The sequence below is a fragment of the Boleophthalmus pectinirostris genome, unplaced genomic scaffold (genome assembly GCF_026225935.1).
Source record: "Boleophthalmus pectinirostris isolate CB_2022bp ecotype Guang Dong unplaced genomic scaffold, ASM2622593v1 HiC_scaffold_16, whole genome shotgun sequence".
NCBI classification, from domain to species: Eukaryota; Metazoa; Chordata; class Actinopteri; order Gobiiformes; family Gobiidae; genus Boleophthalmus; species Boleophthalmus pectinirostris.
The window spans coordinates 7,981,880-8,009,454 of record NW_026571095.1 but is presented as its reverse complement, the minus strand read 5'-3'; the positions used below and the strand labels follow the sequence as shown (position 1 = coordinate 8,009,454).

At 39.7% G+C, this 27,575-nt stretch overlaps 1 protein-coding gene across 1 annotated transcript in view; it reads right to left on the bottom strand.

The window, feature by feature from the left end:
- Window positions 1-27,575, bottom strand: part of nfatc4 (nuclear factor of activated T cells 4) — a 32,648-nt gene that overhangs the window by 2,391 nt on the left and 2,682 nt on the right. The window contains exons 2-14 of the mRNA XM_055152103.1: window positions 13,729-13,901; window positions 10,750-10,864; window positions 9,729-10,030; window positions 9,120-9,221; window positions 8,845-9,020; window positions 8,089-8,251; window positions 7,902-8,002; window positions 7,237-7,338; window positions 5,594-5,781; window positions 3,975-4,115; window positions 3,354-3,409; window positions 1,743-1,869; window positions 241-957 (exon numbers count right to left, since the gene is read on the bottom strand). Coding sequence (XP_055008078.1) covers window positions 241-957; window positions 1,743-1,869; window positions 3,354-3,409; window positions 3,975-4,115; window positions 5,594-5,781; window positions 7,237-7,338; window positions 7,902-8,002; window positions 8,089-8,251; window positions 8,845-9,020; window positions 9,120-9,221; window positions 9,729-10,030; window positions 10,750-10,864; window positions 13,729-13,901 — 2,463 coding nt within the window. The remainder of the gene's footprint in view (window positions 1-240; window positions 958-1,742; window positions 1,870-3,353; window positions 3,410-3,974; window positions 4,116-5,593; window positions 5,782-7,236; window positions 7,339-7,901; window positions 8,003-8,088; window positions 8,252-8,844; window positions 9,021-9,119; window positions 9,222-9,728; window positions 10,031-10,749; window positions 10,865-13,728; window positions 13,902-27,575) is intronic.

The window sequence follows — 27,575 nt, the reverse complement described above, 5'->3', positions numbered from 1 at the left end:
AGTGCTTAATAACTGTTATTTCAACATGTAGATTAGACTGAAAAAGCGCAAAGGATTATGGTCTATGTAGTTCCCTCTGTTATTTAGCTATTACCGCACCATAACAATGAATTCAAGCAAATAAACATGTGATTATTGTGATGGTCCAGGATATTATTGTGAGACTTTTGATGATACGATATCACGATATTTTGGTTATTGTTACATCCGTAATAGTTGCATTTCTAATATTGCACCCACCTTCTTCAAATGTGATGTGCTGCATGGTGGTTGAGCTGTTGAACTCTAGGGGGCAGTCTAGTGCCTTCCCCTCTCGGTCTCCTCCATGTCTCCCCTGCATCTCCCACGAATCGAACTGCGAGTACTGCACCGGGCACATGTCCTGGTAGTGACCTGACGAACTGGACAGCAGCGGAGGGGGCGACGGGCACACTTCTTGGGGGTAAACCGAGTGGAATTGTGGGTAGGGCGAGGAGGGCATGGGGGGTAAGGGAGAGGAGGAGATGGGGCTACCTGCCGGGAACGGACTGAGAGAGGAGGAGTGCGAAGGAGAGGGTGAGGAAGATAAATATGGAGAGTCCAGCCACGGCGAAGGGGAGGGAGGCTGGGGACCGCGGGGGTAGAAGGGGGGAAGGAGCTCGGTGAACCCCAACTCTAGGTTCTCGAAGCTGGGTTGGCGTTCGGATAGTACCCCCCTGGTGTCCTCCACGGGCACTGCTTCGGGTTTAGAGGAGGAGGAGAAGGAGGAGAAAGAGGAGGAATCGTCCGGGTAGAGCATGGAGGGGCATGGAGGGGAGTAGGGGTACAGGGGTAAGTGGAAGCCCAGGGAGCGGTCTTCGTTGGAGGGTTCGGGGCGCAGCTGGTGCGCCCCCCGGTGGTCGACGGGAGGTGGGTGCAGAGAGTCCAGAGGAAGAGTAGAAGGGCGAGGTAAGAGAGGGTCGGCCTCTTTGAACATGACTGGAGACAGAGAAGAAAAAATAATAAAGAACATATAATATAGGTTGATCAGATTCACAATTTCAAACACTAGTTTAAAGTTTTTTCTTTCACTGAGTTTTAGAAATTCTAAGCACTGCAAACCACTTGTTTGTTTGACCGTGAAAAAATCTAGGAAACCAATTACCTTGAAAAATGTGACTTAAGTCGAATGTGAATCTAAAGCTGAGCTACAAGTAATTCCTCAGTGTAGTGTACAGTAAATTTCTCTTTCATCAAACTAGGCACAGCAAGTGAAGAGTACTTTAGTTTCCATTCATAAAAATCATGTTGTGAAGCTGTGCCAATGAATCATCCAGTTCAACATGTAGTAACCTTTACTTTAAGAGTAAGTTTATCTTACTTAGTAAAACCATGGAAACTGATTGTCTTGAACTGAGCAAGTAAATGTTACTTCTATATACAAGTTACAGTAAAAACAGTTTCTATTCTACAATAATGCCATTTAGGATTATTAAATAAATTAAATGAATAAAAAAAAACAGCAGAATGAAACACTGCTTACTTTGCATCTGTAATGAACCATAGAATAGTCTTTTATCATATAGTCAAATATTATTTGTTCCATTAGATTTTGAATTTTAAATCCAAATTCAAAATCTGATGAAACTAATTATCTTCCACCGTCATGTGAAGAAAAAGTACACACGATAAATACTGAACCCCCAAAAATGTATTTCCAGCTTTCTTCTATTAAACAGGGTGCATTCCTTTCAAGTCTGTGAGCACTGCCAAACGTCACTTACTGGGAAGATATTTGAATGAGTGAGTGGTGCTTCTTTTCCTCTTTCCGTTGGAGACGTACAAACTGACGGAGACTGGGCGATTCACAGAGAGGTCACTATAGGCGGGGACTCGTACACACAGCAGGCACTGAGGCAAAGACAGAGTCAGGTGTTTATGGTGACGGGGTATTCAGATCTGTACAGTCAACACATCAAAACTTGGACAAACCTTGGACTAAACATGGAAGTAAACCTAGACCAAGAATAACCCAGGAGTATAACAGGACCAAACTAGGACCTGAAAGTGTTCTAAGGGGACACTCACACTAGGACTTTTGTACCATGCCCTGTTAAAGCATGATTGCGTAGTGTTCTATGGTCACACTCACACCTGCACAATCAAACTGAGCCGATGTTTGTTTACATGCTGCGCAGCAGAGCTAAAAGCTTTTAGTGGCATGAAATATCTATTAAATAGTGAGACAGGTATGAGTCCTGCTCGATATGAGCACCTCTGTGAGTTTATGGGTATAAAAACAGCACCGAGGAGTGAGGACAGGAGGAGGAGTGAGAACGGGGGGAGGAGTGAGAACGGAAGGAGGAGTGAGGACGGAAGGAGGAGTGAGGAAGGGAGGAGGAATGAGGACAGGAGGAGATGAGGCTGAAAAACTTTAGCCTCTGTCATAGTCCATATTGAAAGTGAGCGTGGAGTTTTGGAGCAGACTTTATTCACTCTTTTTCAGCATTGCCAAGCTTTGCCCCACCTCCTCCAACAGGGCTGAAGTCCCAACCGTGCTGCACGTGGCAAGGACTGACTGCAGTCACACTGGACAAATGTATTGCACTTTAGGGGTGATCCGTACCTGGGCATGGTTCTAAAGTCCTAGTGTGAGTGCACCCTGATTCACCTATTTGGTTAGTGTACATTATTGAGGGTTCTAAAACTACTTTAAGAACTCTTTGTTTTAGACATACAGGTGCACTGTGCAACATTTTTATCTTTGCTTTACTGTCTCATGTCACGACTGCTTGTGTTGTTTAATGTTGCCTCTTGAGCAGCTCATCATTACAGATGAGGTGTGTTGACTTTTCTGGTACAATATTTAATATATAAATAAATCAAATCAAATTTTACTGGTGGGGGATACACCACCTGCTTGTTGTCTCCATGGAGATGTTTTATTGCTTTGCATTAATTGTTCCACAGTATAACATTAAAGATACCTATCTCCATAGAGCCAAGCAGGTGCCACGACCAGTGTGAGTTACGGGTCAGATCAGTGGAGGCAACAACACTTACAGTGAGAATTCAAATTTATCAAGGTTTTTTTGAGGCAATGCCATAATATGACAGACTCCAGGCAAAGCAATATAATCTCCATGGAGATAAATAACATGGACACCTCACAAAGAGGTGAAGTTTTTTATTAATAACCATTCAATAACAATTCAATGATTTATATTTGTGTTTACAAAACTCCATCTGTAAAAGGTTACATCCTTGTTTATAGTAAAATCTTAGCTGGTCCAAGGTCACAGCTGGTTTACTCCTGGTTAGCATCTGGATCACAGCTCATCACGCATATTCAAACACAGATGAAAGTTGAAAGCATCATTTCTGGTTTATGTTACCTCACTGCTGTTGTCTCTGTCGACGTGTGCCTCCTCCTCCCACTGCACCTTCCCATCTGAAAAACAATAACAATAAATCAAAGGCAATACAGACAATACATTTTCAAACTTGATCTCTTTCTTTAGACTATAGAATGTGATTTTCAGCGTTAAATCATAGTATTTTCTTTTCTCCTCCCATGTGGCCTCATATGTGTGTAATCCCTCAGTGGTCCAGGTAGGTTCCATAGTGGTCCATGGGTGTATATACTAATCTATATGCTTTTATACTTGTTCTGATACAGCTCAACTTCATTCTATAGCTTTTCAGGAAAGGCTCATTTCTGTCCTGTCAATGGGACTTTTTTAGTATCGTACCTGCTCAAACAATCTACTGTAGTTTCAATTAGTAACTGAATTTCAATACTTTTAACAATCCGGCATACATCAAATATCTACTTTTGTTACTCGTTTTTTGTATCAATTATTATCTGGACATTTATTTTTCTGACTACCCTAAAGAAATATATTTAAAGGTCCTATATTACACAAATTTGACTCTTGTGAGCTTTAAGCCATGTTATACATAGAACAGATCAGAAAATCGTGTAATATGGGCCCTTTCAATATCGTCTTTCTGACCTGTTCCTCTCTCCATGAACACTACTCTGGAGATGGGGAGAAAGTTGGTTCCGCTCAGCAGCAGCTCGTCTCCTCCTTCGGCCGAACTCGAGGTCAGACTCAGAGACTCCACCACAGGCAGCTCCTGGGCCGAGCGCTGGGCTGAGGGCAGGAAATATGTCAGGATTATTAAGGATTTATAAGTCAATGTCAAATTGAATGTAGAATGTATTTATAAAGCACATTTAAAACAACCACAGGTAACTAAAGTGCTGTGCAGGTAAGTAAATACATAAGAAAACAGTGGAATAGTAGAAATGCACAAAAATACAGTACAATATTAACGTTACATAAAAGATGACCTGGTCTACATTGAATTAAAACTCAAAGCAAAAAACTGTGATTTTAGTTTAGATTTAAACTCCTCCACAGACTGAGCAGAGTGGAATAAATGAATAAATGTAAGGTGGACCTCTTTAATGTCATATAGTGGAACTTTTCAGGCAGTGCAATGACATCTCCACAGAGAAAAACATTCAACAGACCCGCCACCAGAAAAGTTACATAGTGCACCTTTAACTTCTATACAAATCTAGCTCGATATATATAAAGTTGGCTAAATCTTTATCCATGGTTTCAGAACAATGAAAAGTTAGGACATAGTTTACTCTCCTCAACTCGCCCTGACACTGATCTGATGACTTGACCTGTAGAGCTCCACTGAGACTTTAGTTTAAGCTTTTTTATTATTATCATCATCATATATATTTGTATTACTATTGTATTTTACTTATTAATGTGTTTAAATTAACCCTCAGGGACAAAAAATGTAATATTGACTGATCATTTGAACAGCTCACAGTCCTCAAAATGGCACCATACAACAGGAAGTGGAAACCCATGAAAACCCATTTAATTTCAATGTAAATATAAACTATTATATGGCTTGCTATTATTGTTTTCACTTGAGGGCCTGTTTAAACGAGAACGCTTACAGGTAGAAACGACAAAATATTTTATCGGAAGTGCCTTTCATTTAGAAGGTGACGGCGTTTTTAGGGATTAAAAATGCAAAAGTCTGAAACCACCCTCCAGAGTGGAAAAGTTTCCGTCTACACTGCCCAAGACGCAAAACTCTGGTCAGATCTGCTCACATCACATCACATACATCATCACCTAGCATCCTCACCTAACCGCCTGACATGCATACACAATCGAATTCCACACACTTTTGCTTCACCGTATGCATGCAGATTTCCTCCTGAAAACGTTTGTCTAAACACAGAATAAAAAGTGAAGATGCGACGCCACTTTTGTGTCTTCTGTTCAGACCATCAACATATAAATGCAGCCTTAAACTTAAATTTTTCTGGTGAGGGCATATGCCACCTGCATGTTTGCATGGAGATGTTATTGTTTTGCTTGGAATGTTCCACTGTAATGCATTAAATATCTATCGACATCTATCCACACAGAGACAAGCAGGTCAGTTACATGTTAGATCTGTGGAGAGGAGATCCCATACCCATCACAGTAATAATGCATGTTTGCATTATTACTGTGATCTGTAATTGCATAAATAGATTTTTACATTTGCGTTTACATGAAAAACTGCACTGGTTTTGTCTTGTGTAACTTACAGCACTCTATAGGCAGAGAGGCCACCTGCAGGGCCAGTACTCGTCCTGGGGGGCCCACAGGGGGCGCTAGAGGGAGGTGAGTCCGAAACACCAGACGTACTCTGGTGTTCTTCCTCCCAACGTCTGTCTCCCCTTTCCTCAGCTCGATGTCCGAATTCCTCAACTTCAGAATCCCAGCGCAGTCAATGCTGAGAGAGAGAGGAGAAAGAGAAGGAAGAGGAGAGAGGAGAGACAGGAGAAGAGGAGAGAGGAGAGAGAGGAAAGAGGAGAGAGGAGAGAGAGAGGAAGAGGAGAGAGGAGAGACAGGGAAGAGGAGAGAGGAGAGACAGAGGAAGAGGAGAGAGGAGAGAGCAGGAAGAGGAGAGAGGAGAGACAGGGAAGAGGAGAGAGAGAGAGAGAGGAGGAGGAAGAGAGAGAGGAGAGAGAGGAGAGAGAGAGAGGAGAGAGGAGAGAGAGAGAGGAAAGGAGAGAGAGAGAGAGGAGAGAGGAGAGAGAGAGAGAGAGAGAGAGAGGAGAGGAGAGAGAGGAGAGGAGAGAGAGAGAGAGAGAAGAAGGAGAGAGGAGAGAGAGAGAGAGAAGAGAGAGGAGAGAGGAAGAGAGAGAGGAGAGAGGAGAGAGAAGAGGAGAGAGGAGAGAGGAGAGAGGAGAGGAGAGGAGAGAGAGAGAGAGAGAGAGGAGAGAGAGAGAAGAGAAGGAGAGAGAGAGAGAGAGAGAGAGAGAAGAAGAGAGAGAGAAGAAGAGAGAGAGAGAGGAAGAGAAGAGAGAGAGAGAGAAGAGAGAAGAGAGAGGAGCGTGTAGGAAGAGGAGAGAGAAGAGAGAGAAGGCATAGGAGACAGGAGAGAGAAGGAAGAAGACAGCAAGAGGAGAGAAGAGGGAGAAGGAAGAGGAAAGAGGAGAGAGAAGGAAGAGGAGAGAGAAGGCATAGGAGAGAGAAGAGAGAGAAGGAAGAGGAGAGAGATGGAAGAAGAGAGCAAGAAGAGAGAATAGAGAGAAGGAAGAGGAAGGAGAAGAGAGAAGGAAGAGGAGAGAGAAGGCATAGGAGAGAGAAGAGAGAAGGAAGAGGGGAGAGGAGAGAAGGCAGAGGGAAGTGGAGAGAGAAGGAAGAGGAGAGAGACAGGAGAGAAGGAAGAGGGGAGAGAGAGGAGAGAGAAGGAAGAGGAGAGAGAAAAAAAAAGAAGGCAGAGGAGAGAGAGAAATAATAGGAGAGAGGAGAGAGAAGGAAGGGAGCGAGACAGGAGAGAGAAGAAATAGGAGAGAGATGAGAGAGGAGAGGGAGAGGAGAGAAAAAGGAGAGGGAGAGATGGTACCATGTTAATCAGGATGAAAGGGTGTATCAACTCTCTCACACCTGCAATACAGTTCTGAAGAAGTCAGACTGCAGGTGGCGCTGTTGTAGGAAAACAGCACCAAAATCTGAGCAAACACGTCACAGCAACATCATGTGACACTTGTGAGGAAATGGAGCCAAAACTATCAAGGGATGAAACAAACTGAAGTCTGGGCATACAAATCTAAACTATAATCATTGCAGAAGATCTAATGAACCTAATCTAATCTAATCTAAGGTTTTGAATTGAAGAGGTCAGAGGTCCTCCTTGTAACTTTATATCATTTTGTAAAGTATCAGATGGTCTAATACTCACAGGGCGCTCATGTTGTTCTCTGCTGTGAGCGGAATGTCCAGCAGTTTGGTCCCAGCCTGAACACTCTCATGAGACGCAGTACCCACCATCTTCCCAGTCACTCTAAAAACACAAATACAACAATTCACCAATGTAAAGCTCAGAATGCAGTGATCAAAAGCAGGGCTCCCCAACCACCAGCAAGCCATCTAGAACAAGGACCCACAGGAAAATATGACCTATCTGTTAAAAGGAACTTCAAACTGCAGAAAAGTTAGTGTTCTTCAGTGTTACTGCTCTAATAGCTAAATTGGGTAAATCCGTGTGTAGCACGCCCTTGGTTCTCCCCCTGGAAACACCACCGCAGAGGAGATCATCTGAGGGCAAGCTCCAATGGCTTTAAGAGGCACAAGGGGAATATTGTACTTCCTCAATGGACAGTCAAATGGATGAGCATCACCACACACCAGTGGACGCTGGTAAAAGCTGTTTTGAGTACAGTTCTAAAGCCTACGGTTCTAACCCTAATGAATCTGCTTCATCACCAAAGATGTAGAAACAGGATCATCGAGTGAAGTAGCGCCCACCATCATAATGAGCTTTAATACCAGTCCTTAGAGTAAAAAGGTTGGGGAGAGTTGGTCTAGAGCCTTCTGAGACTATAATACTGTGAATGAGAAATTTACCTGTGTATTTGATAAAAAGGGTGTGGTCTCACGGATCTGTCATCGGCTGTGCCCACAAACACCTGGAGAGACAGAGGCTTTCGCTCCGAGTATCCACACAACTGTGAGGGAGAGGAGAGGGGAGAGGGATTACATATGTTTAAATCCACATTCTTTAGATTTAATCCTTGATTTGCCGTACATGTACCTTTACAACTGGATGTCCGGAGGGCGTGGCCTTCACTGCCCCTCTGCTGCCCTCTGTCTCATAATGGGCGCGGTGATGAGGTCGGGGCTGCACCTCGATCTTGAGCTCAAACTGATCAAACTGAGAGGGCAGAGGCCAGTCCAGAGGAGGCAGGGCTGTCGACCTACAGGGAATACATCAAGATATTTACACATATAGAATATGTAACACATGCCATAAACTATTCTACTAATATATATAAACTTCTCCTGTGTTTGAAATCCAGCGTCATGGTCTTCTCTACAACAATTAATTCAACAAAATTTTAAATATACATACAGGCAATGAGGGTAAAGTGTTTTGAAGTGTCTTGCCCAAGGACACAACCAGTATGCATTAAAGGTGCATTGTGTAACTTTCCAGGTGGAGGGTCTGTCACCTGCCTGTTTCTATGGACATTAAACAGCTCTACTTCACAATTATTCAATTACAGGTGGTTTTATAGCTCATAAATACCTAGAAAAACAAACATTCTGTCTGTGAGCGGGGTCGCCTCTCCACAGATCTGACCCGTAACTTGGTCTGGTTTGGTCTCCATGAAGACAGAAAAGTTTAATGTCATACTGTGAAACATTCCAGACAAAGCAATAACAACAAGAACCAAGATATGCATACTTTTCAGTGATTTTAACTGACTGAAGAGTTTATTAGATCTTTTTTAAGGTATCATCTTTCCTCACCTCCATCATGTTTATAAAGCAGAAGTTGTGTATGTACCTGAACAGAGGGCTGTGAGCGTTGGCCCTGGTCCTGCCCCACACCAGCGCGGGGGGCACAGGGAGGTAGTCCATGCCCAGAGGAGGGGCCTCTCTCCTGGGCAGAGGAGGCTCGGGCAGTGGGCAGGGGGAGGTGTGTCCTGGAGCCTGCTCCTGATCCACCTCCCGCGGGGATAACTGACACAAAAACACGGAATATGGGATTTAGAAATATATTTGTCTTTTATTCATGCAGAGTAATAATTTGAATATAAAACATTTTGTCTCTTTATTTACTTGCTCCAGTGAGGTCTTCCTGGTTTTCTGAGGGACACTGAGCTCACACAGGACTGGACCCTGGTTTAGGGAGTTGGAGTCTCCACCTTCAATATTACATCCCTGTGAAATAAGAAACAACAGGCTAATTTCAGTTAACCTAAACCTCCTTGTCAAAGCCTGATCTCATCAGTTCTCAGAAGTTAAGCAGGGCCTTTGATGGGAGACAGCTGGGAATATCAGGTGCCACAGAGGGGCGCTATTGGCTCTAGTGGAAACTTTTGTTGTTTCCTTAGGCAAAACACTTGACCCACATTGAATAGTATGAATGTGGTAAGTAAGTGATAGTCAGAAATCGGAGGGGCAGATGGTGCAAACTGGCAGCTTCCCTTCTGTCAGTCTGTCCCAGGGCAGCTGTGGCTGTAGCTTACCACTACTGAGTGTGGAGTGAAGGAATAATGCACAAATTGTAAAGCAACTTCAAGCATCTGGAAAAATGCTCTACAAGACTAATGCATTATTATTATTAACTTTTCCTAGACTAAATTTAGGTGAATTGTGTGGCTCAATGAATACTCCTGATAACTTCGACTTAATATGACTTTGTACACATGTAGTGACTCCACCCACCTCCCCCTGCGTGTCCTCAGAGTAGCTCCCCCTTCTGGACGTGCAGGGCGATGCCAGGGGGCTGTTCCTTCTCTTCTTTCCTCCCGGAGACGTGGGTCTGGACTGAGGGGACAGGCCAAAGTTCACTGTGGCCTCATTGAGCTCGTCGTCCTCCACAGACAGTGAGTCACAGCTGGAGGCCGGACTGAGCCAGCCCCGAGATGAGGGGCTGGAGACTGGACTCGGACTCACAGAACCGGGGCTGCGGTCTCTGTAGGAGAACGGGTCCAGCAGGGGCAGGTACAGACGCTCTCTGTCCCACACTGTGGAGAAGAGAAAAGAGTTATGATTCAACTGACAATCTTTGAGTTGAATAATAGCACCACTTTCTGAGGCCATTATGAAAATAAATATTCTTCTTTTGTTTATTTATTTTGACAGAAGAAACTAAATTTGTGTGCCATTTTTTGTTAAAGAGATATTAATAATAACCCAGGTCAATAAATCTTTAATCTGACAGTTAAAGGAAATCCTCATCACAAACAGACCTGGAGTTGTGTTTTGTTTCATTCACGCATGTTTAACTCACAAACCCTGAATACCATTTTTAACCAGAATTCTTCTTTTCAATAGAAAACACTCTGTTCCACCTTGTGATGTCATGATGATGTGGTAATGAAGTGCTCCACTGTGTTTTTATACTCCATACACCTTCATTAGACTCATTGGGATAATTTCAGCCTTGGAATGACTAATCTCTACTGAACTAAAAGTAAAAGGAGCTGTTAACTTGAAAACTCCTTCTTCATGACATCACAAGGTGGAACAGAGCATTTTGAGTTTTGGAGATGTAGACAGAATAATAATAAAGGGTTACTCAAAGATGTGTGAATGAAATAAAACACAACTCCAGGTTTGTTTTTGAGGAGGTAGGAGCATTATAACACGGTTAAAATTTCACAGAAATCCATTTTGCGTAATAAATATAGGACCTTTAAACAGCAAATTCTCCCATATAAACCTGATCTGTCCCAGTTCTCACCTCCTCCTCCTCCAGAGTTGATGTCCCAGCAGGAGGACAGGCTCGGGGTATCGTCCTCTGGGGAGATGGTGGTGATCTGGATACTGGGGCACTCCACCACGCGGGACTCTGACACCTGTTTTATACATACAAAACATGTATTGTATTTATTTGAATTAGAGCAGTGCATACTGATTCTTTGCAGTGAGATCAGCCTGGGGGTGTTCTGCAATCTGCATGAATGTCTATGGCGGAATGTTCAGCAGTGACACAATAGACAAACTATTACCAATAGGGATGTGACAATATCCAAATCTCTCTGTACGATATTTTCATGATATGCATCTCACAGTACGATATTTATTGTAATATTTTGTAGAGGCTAACAAAACTGTCAATACGCAACTTTTTCCTCTTAAAATGCCTTGACAAGACTTCACCCAAAGAACTAAGACTTAAAAGTGCTTAGAACAGTCATTTCTTCATGCACTGAAATGGAGCAAAGGATTATGGTCTATGTAGTTCCCTCTTCACCTGTAAAATAAAACCTCTTTAATTTACCTATGTTGGGTTCTGCTTTTTGGTCCGATCCCTAGTAAATACAGATAAAATGTAGGTTTTTGTTGTAATAAAGCATGTTAATGGGTTCAGTCATCGATAGAAAAGATTACTTTAAAAGATTTGTGAATAAACCTTTTGATATTTCAAGATAAAATACAATTTTATTAATAGGGAAATCTGTCTCTAGGCCTCCATCTTATTTCATCATTCCATTGTACTTTCTTATGAAGGGTTAGTTACAAATACAATATGGTGCTTAAATCATTTCTATCAATAACCAGACCCTAGAACTTGCTATATAACACCTTTTTAAAAATTTGTACTATTGTATTTTTGGCTGCCCCTTGTTTGTATTAAATAATATTGGCCTATAGAATGTTGTGATGTTATCTGAAACCCAGCAATAGTGTGTTTTTCTAGTGTTTTTTTATTAAATGCCAAGTTTTAATCGTCTAAAACACATGACGCATCACAACAGTTGATGTCAGCTGAAGATTATTTTTGTTTTTGTTGAAAATCACAATCAAATGATGAGTATAAACACAACCAGAACAAAATCTAAACACATGTGAATAAATATAGATATTATGAGTAAAAGCCGCAGTGACCATCCGTGTCTCTGTGCTGTAAACACATGATACTCTAGACTAACGTGGATTAAAACAGATGAAACATGACATAGTGTTAAGACTACAATACAGAAATGCAGCTATCTCTATACAACAACCACACTCAAATCAAACAAAATGGTGCTCTGAAAACACAGTTGTTTGGTCCCATATTATTCTTATTATGTGAGTACTTTTTACTCCTTAGCCTTAATATTTCATAATGTTCTTGGGCAGTACGTACGAATGTGGTGTGTGAGTGGTGATGGTCATAGGGGCAAAACTGGGGCAAAAATTGTGAGTCTTGTTTCCGTTAGTCTACTGAAGGAGCTCATTGGTCGCACATTATTTTGAACAAAATCAAACTTCTCTCATCTCAGATTAACAGAGTTTAGTGCTTCATTCATTGATTTTGAGAAATTCACAATGCTTTTCAGTCTTTTATGATATTTTTTTCTTTTTTCCTCATAAGCAGCCACTTGTTTTGATAAAGACAAACCATGAATGTCTCTGACTGGCTAATCCACATGTCAATCATGCTCATTTGAACTCTGGGAGATTCACAGACATCTTTATAAAGTATTGGAGCAAGTGTGTATTGCGGTATCCATTCGATACACAGAGAGAAAAGTATCAAATTGTAGATGAATTTTCAATATAAAGTTATAAGACTAATGAATCTAGTAAATCCTATGTACTTGAAACATTGTTGTGAGTAGGGGTGGGCGATATATCGATATTTTAAATATATCAAGATAGTTTTTAAACTCGATATGAATTCTGACATATCGTATATATCGATATAATGTTTATATTCAGTTTAGATTTCGCCGCTTCACTTGTTTACCTTCTCTCTCGTCGCCTCCGCGCGCCCCCGCCTCCCTAATTTTGTTCGCTCGTGTCTCCTTCACTCGTCACTGTCGCTGTGAACGCCGAAAGTTGGTGCCAGTGAAAAGCTTCAAGCACCACGAACCTTTTCCATCATTTACAGACAAAACCATCAGCAGCACATCCTCATATTCCACTGAGTCGCGTCCTTTAGCCCGAAAGAAGCTAAACGAGTTGAGCTGCGTGAGAAGTGCGCTGTTTATGTTTATGCAAATGAGCCATGCGCTTAAGTTTCGTTTCTGTAAAATGTAAACACACGTTCGCAAAACTGCATTAAACACATTCTTATCTCAAACGGGCTGATGTGGCTCTAGAGTCATTATGCTTTATATGTTGTAAAGTTTAGCAATGTAAAGTTGTTTTATGCAAAATATTTTAATTAATCATCTGCTGCAGTGTAACTTGAACAACAGTGTTTGGAAACGTTGGGTTTGATCTGCAGTGGATTGTGGGATTAAACCTCAGAGCTCCTTACTGCTGGTCAGGAACATGGATCTATTAAAATAAGGAACATCCTGAGCTTCTTCTGCTAAATGAGCTCATGGTTCTGGTTCTGGTTTGGATAACAGAGTTAATGCAAAGATGATCTTGTGTTGAGTTGTTTTATTTATGAATGAAAAGAAGGAAATATGTATTATTTATTTAATTTTACTGTTAAATTATTTATGTAATTAGGGTTTTTTGTAATCTTAAATGTTCCTATATATAAAAAAAAGGACCTTGTGGAATTTGGCAGATTTGTTTTTGCAGTTTTCAGTTTTAGGGGGTTATTTTTTCTTGAACATATATTGAGATATATATCGTATATCGAGATATAGCAAAATATATCGAGATATATTTTTTGATCCATATCGCCCAGCCCTAGTTGTGAGTATAGTACTAGTCCATATTGTTATAAGACAATTTAACACTGTAGAAGTTATTGAGATTTGGTCCCTCTCACCTGTACAGATCGTGCTGGCAGACTCTCATAGGTCCCACTGAACTCTCGGACCACGGCCCTGCGAGGAGGAGGAGAGTGCATCCCTGCTCTCTGATTGGACGACGGAGACAACGCTGCTCTCTGATTGGATGAGGCTGGGGGGCTCGGGATGGAGATGGAGCGAAGGTGGCTGTCTGAAATGACAAAAGAAACAGGGTAAACTTGAGCTTTGTGATCAAACTAGAAATATGTGTTAAAAAAGTATATACTATATTCTAGACTCAAACAAAACACATTTTAAACCACTTGGACGCCCTATTACATACTGCGCCTTCAAATGTATAAAGTGTTTGTTGAAAGGTGCAATATGGGGGTGTCACATCTAGGGATGCACCGATCCACCTTTTTCAGTTCCGATATCTATATCAATCCTTTGGCTTTAAGTATTTGCTGATACCCGATATTAACCAATACCAGTGTAGGAACAGAAAATGGCACTTATCTCCTTCAAGGTCCACTAAACACCGTCCTGAAGCTTTACTCCACCCCTAAGCAAAATCTGAAAAATGCTCCAGAGTGGGCTGTGTCTGGTGAGTCTGGGGGGAGTGAGTGTGGGGTGGGCTCTGGTGCAGTGATTGACAGCTGACTGAGAGCCACAACAATCCAAAATGGTACAGACCCAAAAGACAGATTTTTGAACAAATATGCACTAAAATGCCAAAATAACGCCATGGTTAATTAGAAGAAAAAAGTGGTTTTGGTGTTTAGTGGCCCTTTAAAACACTGTTAACTTATTACACAAAGATCGAATAGCATTATGTAACTGTTATTTAACCTTCAAATAACCACAGAACCACTTTGTATGAAGAAAAGTTCAAACCTGAAACATTCTAGGACAAAATCAGCCTGTAAATAGTCAGTATCAGTGCTTGTCACATGACCTGCAAGATTCTATGGAAATAGCAAATTAAAACCATACTTCAAAACAGATCAACAGGTTTTATGCTATACTGTGGAATATTATAGTCAAAAAACAACATTTCCATGGAAAGAGTCAGGTTTGTGGAGATGCAAGACCACTCACAGTAAGGACACATGTTTTCATGAATTTCAGTGCAATGAAATCATCAAAATGGAAAAAAAAGCTTTTATTTAACTTTTTTTTTTTTTTTTGGCTAAAAGGTTACATACTGTGCCTTTACTAAACGATCAGATATGTCCCTTTCATATACTGTCAGTACATTTTTATCGGAATTTTGTCCATTAATAGTTGGGAGAGTCCTTTTCAAAACTTGAAACTACTTATTGTAATTTTCCATATTTTTCTCATCTTTCCTTCACAAACTAAAACTAAAACTGAATTCAAACAGTAGATTGGTCATAGCACAGCTACATGATGGATCGGAATCAAACTGAAATCACAATTTGAATGGACGCAATTAGCAAATCGCAAAGGCAGCAATATTTTAAGTACCATAATTTCCTCCACAAACAATAAAATCTCCAGTCTTAATCCACATAAAAATTGCTAACCCTGTAGTTTACATCTGTACAAACACGTTCTGAAATGTGATTCTTGTATTAGATTGTCAGTTCATATTTCAGTCTTTTTGTCAATTCTTCGTCCAAAATCGTAACCACAATGTTTGTCAGAAAATTTAAGATATTTTCCAAAATCGTGCAGACCCACTTTAGAGCATAATTACAGTATTTTCCAGACTATAAGTCGCTCCGGAGTATAAATCACACCAGCCAAAAAATGCGTAATGAAGAAAAAACATATATAAGTTGCACTGGACTATAAGTCGCACTTTTGGGGGAAATGTATTTTATAAAATTAGAGACAAGACACTGACATTTCATCTTGAAAGTCAAGTTCTAGTAATAACAATAGAAGATACAGACTGTTAATGTTAAACAGACTGTTAATGTCACATATGAACAGTTCTTCAGATAAACTATAACATAAACAACAGAACAGAACAAGTTTACCAAACTCTCCATCTCACTCCAAATCACTAAATCCATTGAATTCTTCATCCTCGTGTCACTTCTGAGCAACTCCACGACCTCCGGAGGTAAACGGAGCCCCGCTTCCCCTTCTGCATAGCTGTCGTCAGACTCAGCATCAGTGCCAGTTAGAATTATTCTGGCCTTTCTGAATCCTGACAAGACAGTTTTGGTTGTCAATGAAGTCACTTAAATCTTAAATTTTCAATGGTACAGATGTAATGGTGCAATCGACTGACATGATACAGACAGGACAGAGGCTCTTTCTGCAGGAGACATGCGCAATAGAGCCAAGTGACAGTGGTACAGGAGGAACAGGAGCAGGAGATACTGACACATAAGACTGGAGCCCTCTTGAGGCTGTCAGTGTGAAAATTTTAATAGATAAGTCACACTGCAGTATAAGTCGCAGGAAACATCCAAACCATGAAAAAAGTGCAACTTACAGTCTGAAAAATACTTTACTTTAAGGGCCCATGTTATACTTTTTTCTGATCTATGTTCTAACGTTGATTCCTCATCACAAACATGAATGGAGTTATGTTCTTTTTCATTCACACATGTTTAACACACAAACCCTGCATATTTAGGCATATTCCACCTTGTGATGGCATGTGGAAATACAGGAAGTGCTTCACTGTGTTTTTAAACTCCATACACCTTCACTAAAATCAAATGTATGATTTCAGTCCTGGAATTGCCAATCTCTACTGAACAAAAGGCAAAAGATAGCTGTTTACTTGAAAACTCATTCCTTGTCTCCATAGAGATGTAGTTGTTTTGTCTGGAATGTGCCACAATATGGTATTAGACTTGTCTATTTCCATTAAAACAAGCGTGCGACACCAGCTAGCTACATTACAGGCCAGATTTATGGAGAGATGACGGCACTGACAATAATGATGCATGTTTTAAAGGTATTTTTGAGCAATAAAAACAACTTCAGTTGGATAAGTTTACTTGCATACTGTGGAATATTCAGGACAAAGCAATAATGTCATCACAGACACAAGCAGGTGGCGGACCCTCCCAGTGAAAGTTACACAATGCATGTCAATTTTGCATAATATAGGCCTTTCAACTTCTTTTCAGATCTTCTCAGAGCTGTTTTCGCTGTTTTTGGTGCAACTTTTTGGGTTCACTCCGACCCATAGCAGCCCGTGCCAGCTCCATCAGGACTCAAAATGTTTCCTGGCAACGTGGATCTTTCCAGTGTGATTAAAACCTCTGCAGTTGTTGTGGATATTTCTCATAAAACATTGATTTACATGTTTGTGCTCGGACCAGCGCGTTTTACAAGGCTCAGAAACATTACGGCTGGTTTTAAGGAGAACTATTGTCAAATTTCACACATCTCTGACGCTCTAGCACTGTGTAAGCCCCAATAATAATAATGAGTACAGCCTCCACTGCACAATAAAAAGCAGAGTTTGTGGTCTTGAAAATGTAACTTGTGTTTTTGAAAATATGGTAACTGCAGCCATCAAGAAGTGTTATTTAGAATCATTTTATTACCCAAAATGGACTCTTGTGAGGTTTAAATCGTGTTAGAATGCTGTTACCTCAAAAACAGACCTTGTGTTTCATGTTTTGTTTCAGTCGCGGTAGTTTTCAAGTGAACAGCTACCTTTTTACCTTTGGTTCAGTAAAGATTGGGAATTCCAGGGCTGAAATGATCTAAATGATTCTAGTGAAGGTGTATGGAGTTTAAAAACACCGTGGAGCACTTCCTGTTCTCAGTTTGAGAGAAAAACTCAGCCTAAATATGCAGGATATGTGTGTTGAATGAAACAAAACACAACTCCAGGTCTGTTTTGATGAGGAAAGAACATTATAACAGATATATGTAACTGATTTTGATACTCAATACAGTTCTGATACCACAATAATAAAAAACCTCTTTCTTGAGACAATAGAATATGATTTTCAACATTAAATTGCAGTATTTTCTTTTCTACTCCCATGTGTCCTTGTATCTGTGCAATCCCTCAGTGGTCCAGGTAGGTTCCATAGTGGTCCATGGGTGTGTACTAGTCTATGTGCTCTTATACTTCAGGAAAACTTAATTTCTATCCCATGAATGTGACTTGTTTTAGTATGGCGAAAATTTTTTATCTAATTTTGATACAAGTTTAGTGTCGATTAGTATCTGATTTTCTGTATTTTTGACAACCCTACCTGATTTTAGTTAGTTTTACATTAATTGACAGATTGTCAAGAGAAGCTGAGAAAAAAGTTGAAAATCCTCTATAATGTCATCAATACACAAATTTCCATCCAAAATGCATGTCCAAGCAGGAAGTAAAATCATCAGGGTGTTGTATCTGAACTTGACCGTCTTAAAAGGACAGTTCAGAATTTTGGACACGGTACCTAATTTTCTAGTGAGCCAGAGTGTTGGAGACGTGTGGAGACACTTTTAAAAAATATTCCATCCAGTCCTTGTATTTGCAGAGGTCGCTGCTGCTAAGCTAGTGCATGTTAATGGCCATAGTTATCCTGTCACTAAAAACAGTCTTACCCACTCCACAAAACACCCGAAGCAGAACTATTATTACTCCAGACTGTCAATGTAAATGTCTGTGTTGCTAGAATAATGTTTGAAATAAAACTAACCTTGCATCACATGAATACTCGCATGTTGAGGGATCATTTTCTCACATATCAGTCTGCCGCTGCTGAGCTTTCTGTCAGGAAGTACAACTCACTGCTGCTGCTCAGACATAAATCCTCCAAATGCAAGGTTGGTTTTACTTCTAAATGATTCTGAGACATTTACATCAACAGTCTGGTGTTATAATTGTTTTGCTTCAGGTGTATTGTAGAGTGGGTAAGACAGTGACAAGTTTTAGTGACAGGATAACTATGGCCATTGACATGCACTAGCCTAGCACCAGCGACCTCTGTAAATACAAGGACTGGATGGAATATTTACAAACATGTCTCCACACGTCTCCAACACTCTGGCTCACTAGGAAATGAGTTTGTATGTCCAAAATTCCAAACTGTCCCTTTAAACATGTGAAAGTCTCAGGCTATTTCATAAAGGTGGATTGTGTAACTTTTCAGGTGGAGGATCCGTCAAATGATTTTCTCTATGGAGATGTTATCGCTTTGTCTGTAATGTTTCACAGCATGGGATTAAACCTTCATCTTCAAATCTTCATGGAGACCAAACCAGACCAAGTTACAGGTCAGATCAGTGGAGAACCTACACAGATCGAACCAAAGCTAAGTTTTTCGAGGCATTTTTGAGCTATAAAACCTGTAATTGAATAAATGTAAGGTAGAGCTGTTTAATGTCATACTGTGGAACATTCGAAGCAGAGCAATGACAGAAACCTTCATAGAAACAAGCAGCCCCCCCAACCAAAAACTTACACAATACAATGTGAAACTAAAATTTGTCAAGATTTTGTCAAACAAGACTTTATAATAATCATACGTTTCAAAAGTCTGAAACACAAAATGAGTCACAAAGTCCGAGGTCAGTTGAAGATTATTTGTGTTTTTGTTGAGAAGTGTATCAGAATCAAATGATGACGAATACGGGCGGCTCCCACAATCAGAGAAGCAGATTTAAGCGTAAACATGACCAGAACGTGAAAACAAAACACGCGTAAATAAATACAGATATTATGAGCAAAAGTTACTGTGGCCTTCTGTGTCTCTGATCTGGAAACACATGATACTGAGAGACTAATGTAGGTTAATACAGATATGCTATAGTGTTATGGCTATTACTTAAAGCTGCACTGTGTAACTTTTCCGGTACAGGGTCCGTTATCTGCTTGATTCCATTTAGATGTAAATGTTTTTCCGTGGAATGTTCTACGGGATAATGGAACAATTAGCTCACAGCTCATGACAATAGACAAAGATATAAGAATAAACATGGTGGAAAAGGGAATTGAAGTGAAATAAAAAGTGCAATAAATGCAATGGGACAATATGGTGCAGCATGATGGCATTCCCTTTAGAGTTTATTTAAAAGATCAACATAACATTTACTAGAGTTTAAGTTGGAAAATAAGTCCAGACCAGGAATAGCACAAGGATTAGACCAGAACTAGACCAACGATATCCAAATCTCTCTGTACGATATTATCACGATATGCATCTCACGGTAAGATCTTTGTTGCAATATTTTGGAGAGGCTCATGTAATTCTAGATACTGTAGAGACTTTTTTGCTTTTAAAATAGTCTGACAAGATTTTGGTGTGAATTATTTCTGTCATAATCCCAAGAATTCAAGTAAAAAACATATTTCTTCATGTTGTCTGCGCTCAACTGAATCATGGGATATGTAGTTCTCGATGTTTATAAGCTGTTATTACTATAAAACATTTAAGCAAAGGCACTTCGAAATGTGACACGATATTTCGGTTGTTGTTACATCCCTAATAGAGTGGGGACTAGACTAGGATTAGACTAGGACTAGACCAGGATAACACAACATCTGGTCCTTAATTATAGGTTATATAAGAGGCCTTACAGTCCTGAATGCATGGTTTCCGACTGCATAAACATTTGAGAATGTTGACAAAATGACATAGAAATGTACCATATTCTTGTTAATATCTAATATCTAATATAATACAGGTATTTCTAATAATAAATACAAATTGTAAATAAACATTGGGTATCAATCCACAAAACAGATTTTTTTTTCACTTTTGACATGTGTTGTTACTGTTGACCAGGTCATCTCTCCACAGATCTGACATGTAGCCACGTCTGACTGCTTATCTCTATGGATTAATGGTGCACTGTGGAACATTCCAATCAAAGCAATAACATCACCCCCTACCACTGCAACCAACCAGACAAAATTATGGATACGACTAAACCCTGGACCAAACCAGGACTAAACCAAGACTAGAACAGGACCAAACCAAGTCATGCCAGAACTAAACCAGGACCAAATCAGGACTAAACCAAGAGTAAAACAGGACCAAACTAGAACTAAACCAGGACCAAATCAGGACTAAACCAAGACTAGAACAGGACCAAAAGAAGTCACACCAGAACTAAACTGGGACTAAAACAGGACCAACCCCAATTTCCATCAGGACTAAACCAGGACCAAACCAGCACCAAACTAGAACTAAACCAGGACCAAATCAGGACTAAACCAAGTCTAGAACAGGACCAAGCCCAGTCTATAACAGGATCAAACGAAGTCTACATCAGGACTAAACTGGGGCTAAACCAGAACTACAACAGGACCAAACCCAGTCTATAAATGGGACTAAACCGGGACTAAACCAAGATAAGAACCGGACCAAACCCAGTCTACATCTAAACTAAAAAAGGACCAAATCAGGACTAAACCAGAACTAAACCAGAACTAAACCAGGCCGAAACCTTGGTCCAAACCAGGACAGTCCATGTGAACCCTGCCCGTGGGTGAGGTGAGGATATGGTGAGGTGTGCAAATGAGAGAGTCAAAGTGGAGGAGAATACGACGTGCACATGGGAACACTTAGCTCCCCTCCCTCTCTCGCGCTCTCCCTCTCTCCGTCAAAAACATACAAAAAACACTGATTAGAAACACATTTAGTCTGGGCTCGCACGCACTCCAAACATGCACGAGAACTGTACGCGAAGCAACCAGACACACACAACCAGCACAAAGAAAAATATACAGAGGGAGGAATACAGGGGGACACATGCATGCACTAATAGGGCTGTTCTGAACCATTACATTTGAATGGGCCTCGGGCTAGAACAATAACTCCAATGATTCAGGCATTTTCGACAAGTTTTGGTTGGAGTCTAGAGTAGTCCTGTTTGTTAGTGAAGAAAGTTGTACTATAAAATTATCTACAAGAGAAAAAAAGCAGATGTGCAATAACTTAAATTCTCTGCCTGCAGTCTTCCACCGTATGACATTAAACAGCTCTATTCAATTATTATCAATTATATCACAATTATTATCAATTATTATTCAATTACAGGTGGTTTTATAGCTCAAAAATACCTAGAAAAACAGGCATTCTGACTGTGAGCGGGGTCAGCTCTCCACAGATCTGACCTGTAACTTGGTCTGGCTTGGTCTCCATAAAAACAAAAGGTTAAATGTTATATTGTGAAACATTCCAGACAAAGCAATATCATCTCCACCAGGGCTGGGTATCATTAAGAAGTTGCCGAGACAATACATACCTCGAAACAGAGGCCACGATGCGATACGTTTTTTGATACACTGCACTTTCAATTCAATACAATTCAAAACGATATATTTCAAAGCGGTTCCATAGGATTCTGTGAAAAACATAGGCTAAATCGACAAGTCTACTAAGTCCACTGGGTTAATAAGAAAAACACCCATTTTACTCATCAAAACAGTGAAAATGTCAACACAAGTGTAGCTCTTACACAAAACAATTCAGTAAAACATACCTAAAAAATACTGTTGATGATTAGGAGATGTTGGTATATTTTACCAAATTTTACCAAATAATTTTGTTACAGTACAACAGTTTTGTTGCTTGTTCAAGGGAAGGAAACTCTTTTACGCAACACATTTGACATTTTCACTGTTTTGATGATTAAAATGGGTGTGTTTCATATTAACTTTGCACAAGAAGTGGTTTAATAAAGAGTTTTAGTATCACAGCCATGATTTAGACATTATTTTTATTGAACCATATCGAATAGTGTTGACATACATCATATCAAATCAAAAGTGCAGTGTATCGAGATATGTATCGTATCGTGGCCTATGTATTGAGGCATGTATCGTATCTGCAGCCTCTTAATGATACCCAGCCCTATTGGTGATATATTGATACAGCAGCCCATGATACTGATACTGTATCATCAAATTAAATGATACAATATATCGATATTTCAAAATTTTTGCACCCCTATTCTCTATGGAGAAAAGCATTTGCTGGACCCTCCACCGGAAAAGTTACACAATGCACCTTTAAATTTTTTATTACAAATTTCAATTGATTTAAATTATGGCAGTACTGTTGACAATATAATTCTAGTATTCAAACATAATTTTCACAAATTTTAAACTTTCTGGTGGAGCTTCTAGTACCAGCTTGTCTGCATGGACATTGTGATTGCTTTGTCTAGAATGTTCTACAGTATGGATTTAAACTTTGTTCCAGCAGGACAAGCAAGTGATGGTTAATGGTCACATTTTTATACAGCACTTTTCCACTTTCAAAGCACTTTACATAAAGAAACCACAAACCCGTTCACACACACAATCATACACCAGTGTACACAGACACCGGGGGGAAGGTGGGTTAAGTGTCAACCTGTGGGCCAGTGGATCTGACCGCTCAACCAATGATGCATGTCGAGAGCGGGATTCGAACCAACAACCTACAGATCAGTGGACAAACACAACTGAGCTACAGTCGCCACTAAGACACATGTTACAGATGTACAGGTCAGATCTATGGCGATGTGAGCCCGCTCTCAGTAAGAATGCATATTTTTGAAAGCCAAAATCTTTAATGCCATATTGTGAAACATCGGCTCTTCAGCATTGGACTTCTTCCCTAAAGGCTCAAGGAAAAAAATATCACAGGGGACTGGAAAAAAATGCAGATTCAGTTTTTACTGCAGATAAAGCGTGAGCTCTTTTGTTTCACATGTGAAATAAACAGATCTGTTTGGACGGTTGTGTTTGGTTCTGGCTCGAGGCGCGATGTAGAAAGTGAGACCAGACTGATACATAAAATCAGTCTGGACTTACTGGGCAACCACAGTTATTTCAACCCTTCAGCCGCCACACACACTACAGGATTTCTCGATCTTAAATGATTTTTAAAAGCGCAACAAAAAGAGCACACCACAGACACAAGGGAGAATCTTATGAGATTTTAAATTTCTGATCGCAAAGACTGCTGCGGATACGGCTGTGGACCACAGGCTAAAGTTATGGGCGCACCTCACATCTGCTGTTTTCTTTCTACAGTAGCTTTGAGACTCTTAAGTGTTCAAAAGATCAGAGCACTGCATTTCTAGTTTAGATGCAAGACAAAACTGTGTTATTATTTGTGAAATGTGGTGCAATACTTCAGATACATGATTTTTAAAGCATAAAAGACTGCTGATAAAAAACACAGGAAGTAGAGTCACTATCACTAATCTGCAGCTTCACCCTGATACGTGTGCTGTGTGGACGTAAACAGACCCACGTAAGGAACTACTCTGCTTTTTTACTTTTAAAGAACGCTTCAAGATGATGTTGAAGTTTAAATTTACAACTTTACTAGAGCTGAGTAATAATTATTTTCGCTGTTTACTGAGTTTGTATCTTGCGTCTTTGCGTCCGTCACTTCGTCTGCCCCTGACTCCGTTTTATTGACTGTTGCTGTAGCGTTGCTGATGTTTGGTGGTTATAATTTGACAGAACAGCTCAGAGTCACACTGACACCACACGAACATGAGGAGTGCAGCGGCTTCAAAATCGCACACGAAGACACAAAATCGGGTCAGCCTCCCCAAACTCGAGAAGCAAATCACAGCCTAAATCGAACAAATTCTCCTGCAGTGTGTGGCAACCTTAAATCATCTTGAAATTACAGTGGAAAACAAAAGACTAATACATTTCTATTTTATATTCTATTATCTGAGTTTCATTTCTCCTGGCCTGACACTTGGAGACCTCCTATTCACTCACTAAAAGCTGTTTGGAGTCCACTATCACCAAAACTAGGTCAGTATATCCAGCCATAGTTACTAAATAATGCTGTCTGCAGACTTTTCTATCATGGTACAAGCTATTTTGGATTATTTTAGAAGACATCTATCATCTGTAGATCCCACTGTGAATGTTTGGAAATATATGAGGTCTATTCTTAGGCCAGTATCTGAGTCGCTGAATTATGAGGTGTGGTGTCTCTGAGTGCTCCCTCTTAGATTTTCTTAGATAGAAGTCTCGAAATTTTTCTGTGTTACGGTTTAGTCCTGATATAGACTTGGTTTGGTCCTAGTCTAGTCCTGGTTTAGTTCTGGGTCCAGGTTTTGATGTAGTGTGTGTACAAGTCTGAACATACCCCCAGTCCCATAATAGTCCTGGTTTAGTTCTAACAAGGTCTTAATTTGAATTGAGTGGTGCATTGTGTACATTTTCTTGTGTAGTGTCTGTCAAATGCTTTTCTAAATGGAGATGTTATTGCTTTGTCTGGAATGTTTCACAGTATGGTATTAAACTTTTCTGTCTTCATGGAAATGAAACCAAGCCAGACCATGTTACAGGTCAGATCAGTGGAGAGGCGACCCCGCTCACAGGTACAATGTCTGTTTTTCTAGGTATTTTTGAACTATAAAACCACATGTAATTGAATAAATGTAAGGTAGAGCTGTTTAAAGTCATACTGTGGAACATTCCAGGCAGAGCAATGATCTCCATAGAAACAAAAAGGTGATGGTAATTAACATATGACTCTTGTTACCTTATGCATTCAGAGCATCCTAATCATACACCACAATGAGTTTATAATTGCTTTTCACAACTTTCAGAGGATGCCATAATGCCAACAACAGCTAGCATGCTAACTACACACTTCCTGATTCTCGGGCGATAAAGTGATTTGTAATTACATGCAGACAGAACACAGCTGACTTATTTTGGCCTCAAGAGCTGCTTATATCTCTACTGGGGCATCAAATTTAAGGAAAAAAAAAAAAAGTAGATGCCCTTTAAAAGACTTTTAATGCTCTATAGTTCAATATTAGCTTTTATTATAGTTCTTTTAATAATAATTTTTGTAGTTTTCAAGGATTTCCATTTGAAAATCACAATCACGAGACAGTTAAAAATGTTTAAAAAGTCCCAAATCTTCTATGGGAGTTACAAATTAAAGTTAAGTAAGGTAAACAGTAGTGAAATATTAGTGTTGAGTGTGTTCTTTGAGTTCTGGTTTAGTCCTACTTTAGTCCTTGGTCTAATCTGGGTCTAATCCATGTTTAGTCTTGGTTTTAGACAAAGAGATGTTTTGTCTTTGTTTATCTTAGACTCCAAGCCAACCCTAAAGCCCATTTGTAACAGCTATTTTTACGACTCTTTTGCGCAGGAGCAGACGAGGTGGACAGCCAAAAATACTGTTACTTTAAAAACTTAAAGGTGCACTATGTAACTTTATGGTTGGGGGTCCATTCACTTCTTGTTTCTATGGATATGTCTGCCTGGAATGTTCTGCAGTATGACTTTAAACAGTTCTACCTTACATTTATTCAGTTACAGGTGGTTTTATAGCTCAAAAATACTTAGAAACAGAAGATAGAAAGGTTTAATTCTTCTGTGAAACATTCCAGACAAAGCAATAACATCTCCATGGAGAAAATAATTTAACAGACCCTCCACCAGAAAAGTTACACAATGCTCTTTTAAGTACATGATGATTCTGATTTTTAATTTAGAGATGAATGTAGATTTGAATTGGACAGGCAAAACATGAAATAATGCATATTAACTTGAAGCTTTTGTAACTTACAGATCTTAGAAGAGCCACCAAAATATTTAGGTACACTGTGTAACTTTTCCGGTGTAGATCTACCACTTTCTTGTCTCCATGGAGATGTTATTGCATCGCAGAGAACATTCCACAGTATGACATTAAACATATCTGTCTCCATTGACATAAGCAGGTCACATTGCCATCTTAAATTATGGGTCAGATAATGGTATTTTTAGCCTTAAAAACAACACTGTAATGAAATAAATGAAATATGGATAGGTTTAATGCCTTATTGTGGGACATTTCAGGCAAAGCAATAACATCTCCATGGAGACAAGAAGGAAGAGAACCCCTAACCAGAAAAGTTACATAGTGCACTGTTAAATAACGAGTAAAAGATATAGATACTAACTAATACTAAAACTAGTATCGAAACTAGATACTCATGTTCCGCAGGTATTGATATTAAAAAAGTCCCATTCGCAGCACAGAAATGAACCTTGATCTTGAGTAGAGCTGGGTATCATTAAGAAGTTGCAGATACGATACATACCTCAATACAGCGTGCTATCGATTCGATATAGTTCCATAAAAAAATAAAGGCTAAATCATGGCTGAGATAGTAAAAGTCTTTGTTAAACCACTTCTTGTGCCAAGTTAATACGTAACACACCCATTTTAATCATCAAAACAGTGAAAATGTCAAATGTGTTGCATAAAATGTTTCTTTCCTCTAAACAAGCAACAAAACTGTAGCTGTGACAAAATAATTTAGTAAAATAAACCAAATATTACTCTATACAGCAGCCCATGATATTCAATGCTGTACCATCACATTAAATGATATGATATATTGATATTTTCTATATTTTTGCACACCCCTAATCTTGAGCTGTATCAGAACAAGTATATGGAATCTGCCTGGACCACTGAGGGATTACACACAAATAAGACCACATGGGAAAAGAAAAGAAAGTACTACTGAGTGTTTTAATTATCATCATGGTAATAACATCAGTATTGAGTATATAAATCTATTCCTTAATATTGAAATGGAGTTTTCAAGACGCACTGTGTAACTTTCTGGTGGAGGGTTTGCCTTTACTTTGTCTGGAGTGTCCCACAGTACAGCATTAAACTGATCTATTTCCATGGAGACAAGCCCACAACGCCTCCAAGCCAAGTTACATCTCAGATCAGCAGAGACGTGAGCTCACTCGCTGTATAAATGAATGTTTTTCCCATTATTTTTGAGCAGTAAAACATCCGTAATTTAATAAATGCAACATAGATAAGTAATGCAAGACTGTGAAACCTGACAAAACAAAAATATCTCCATGGTAACAAGTTTGTGGCAGACCTCCTACTAAAAACATTACACAGTGAACATTTAAATTTTATTATCGAGACAACGCTAGAAGTAA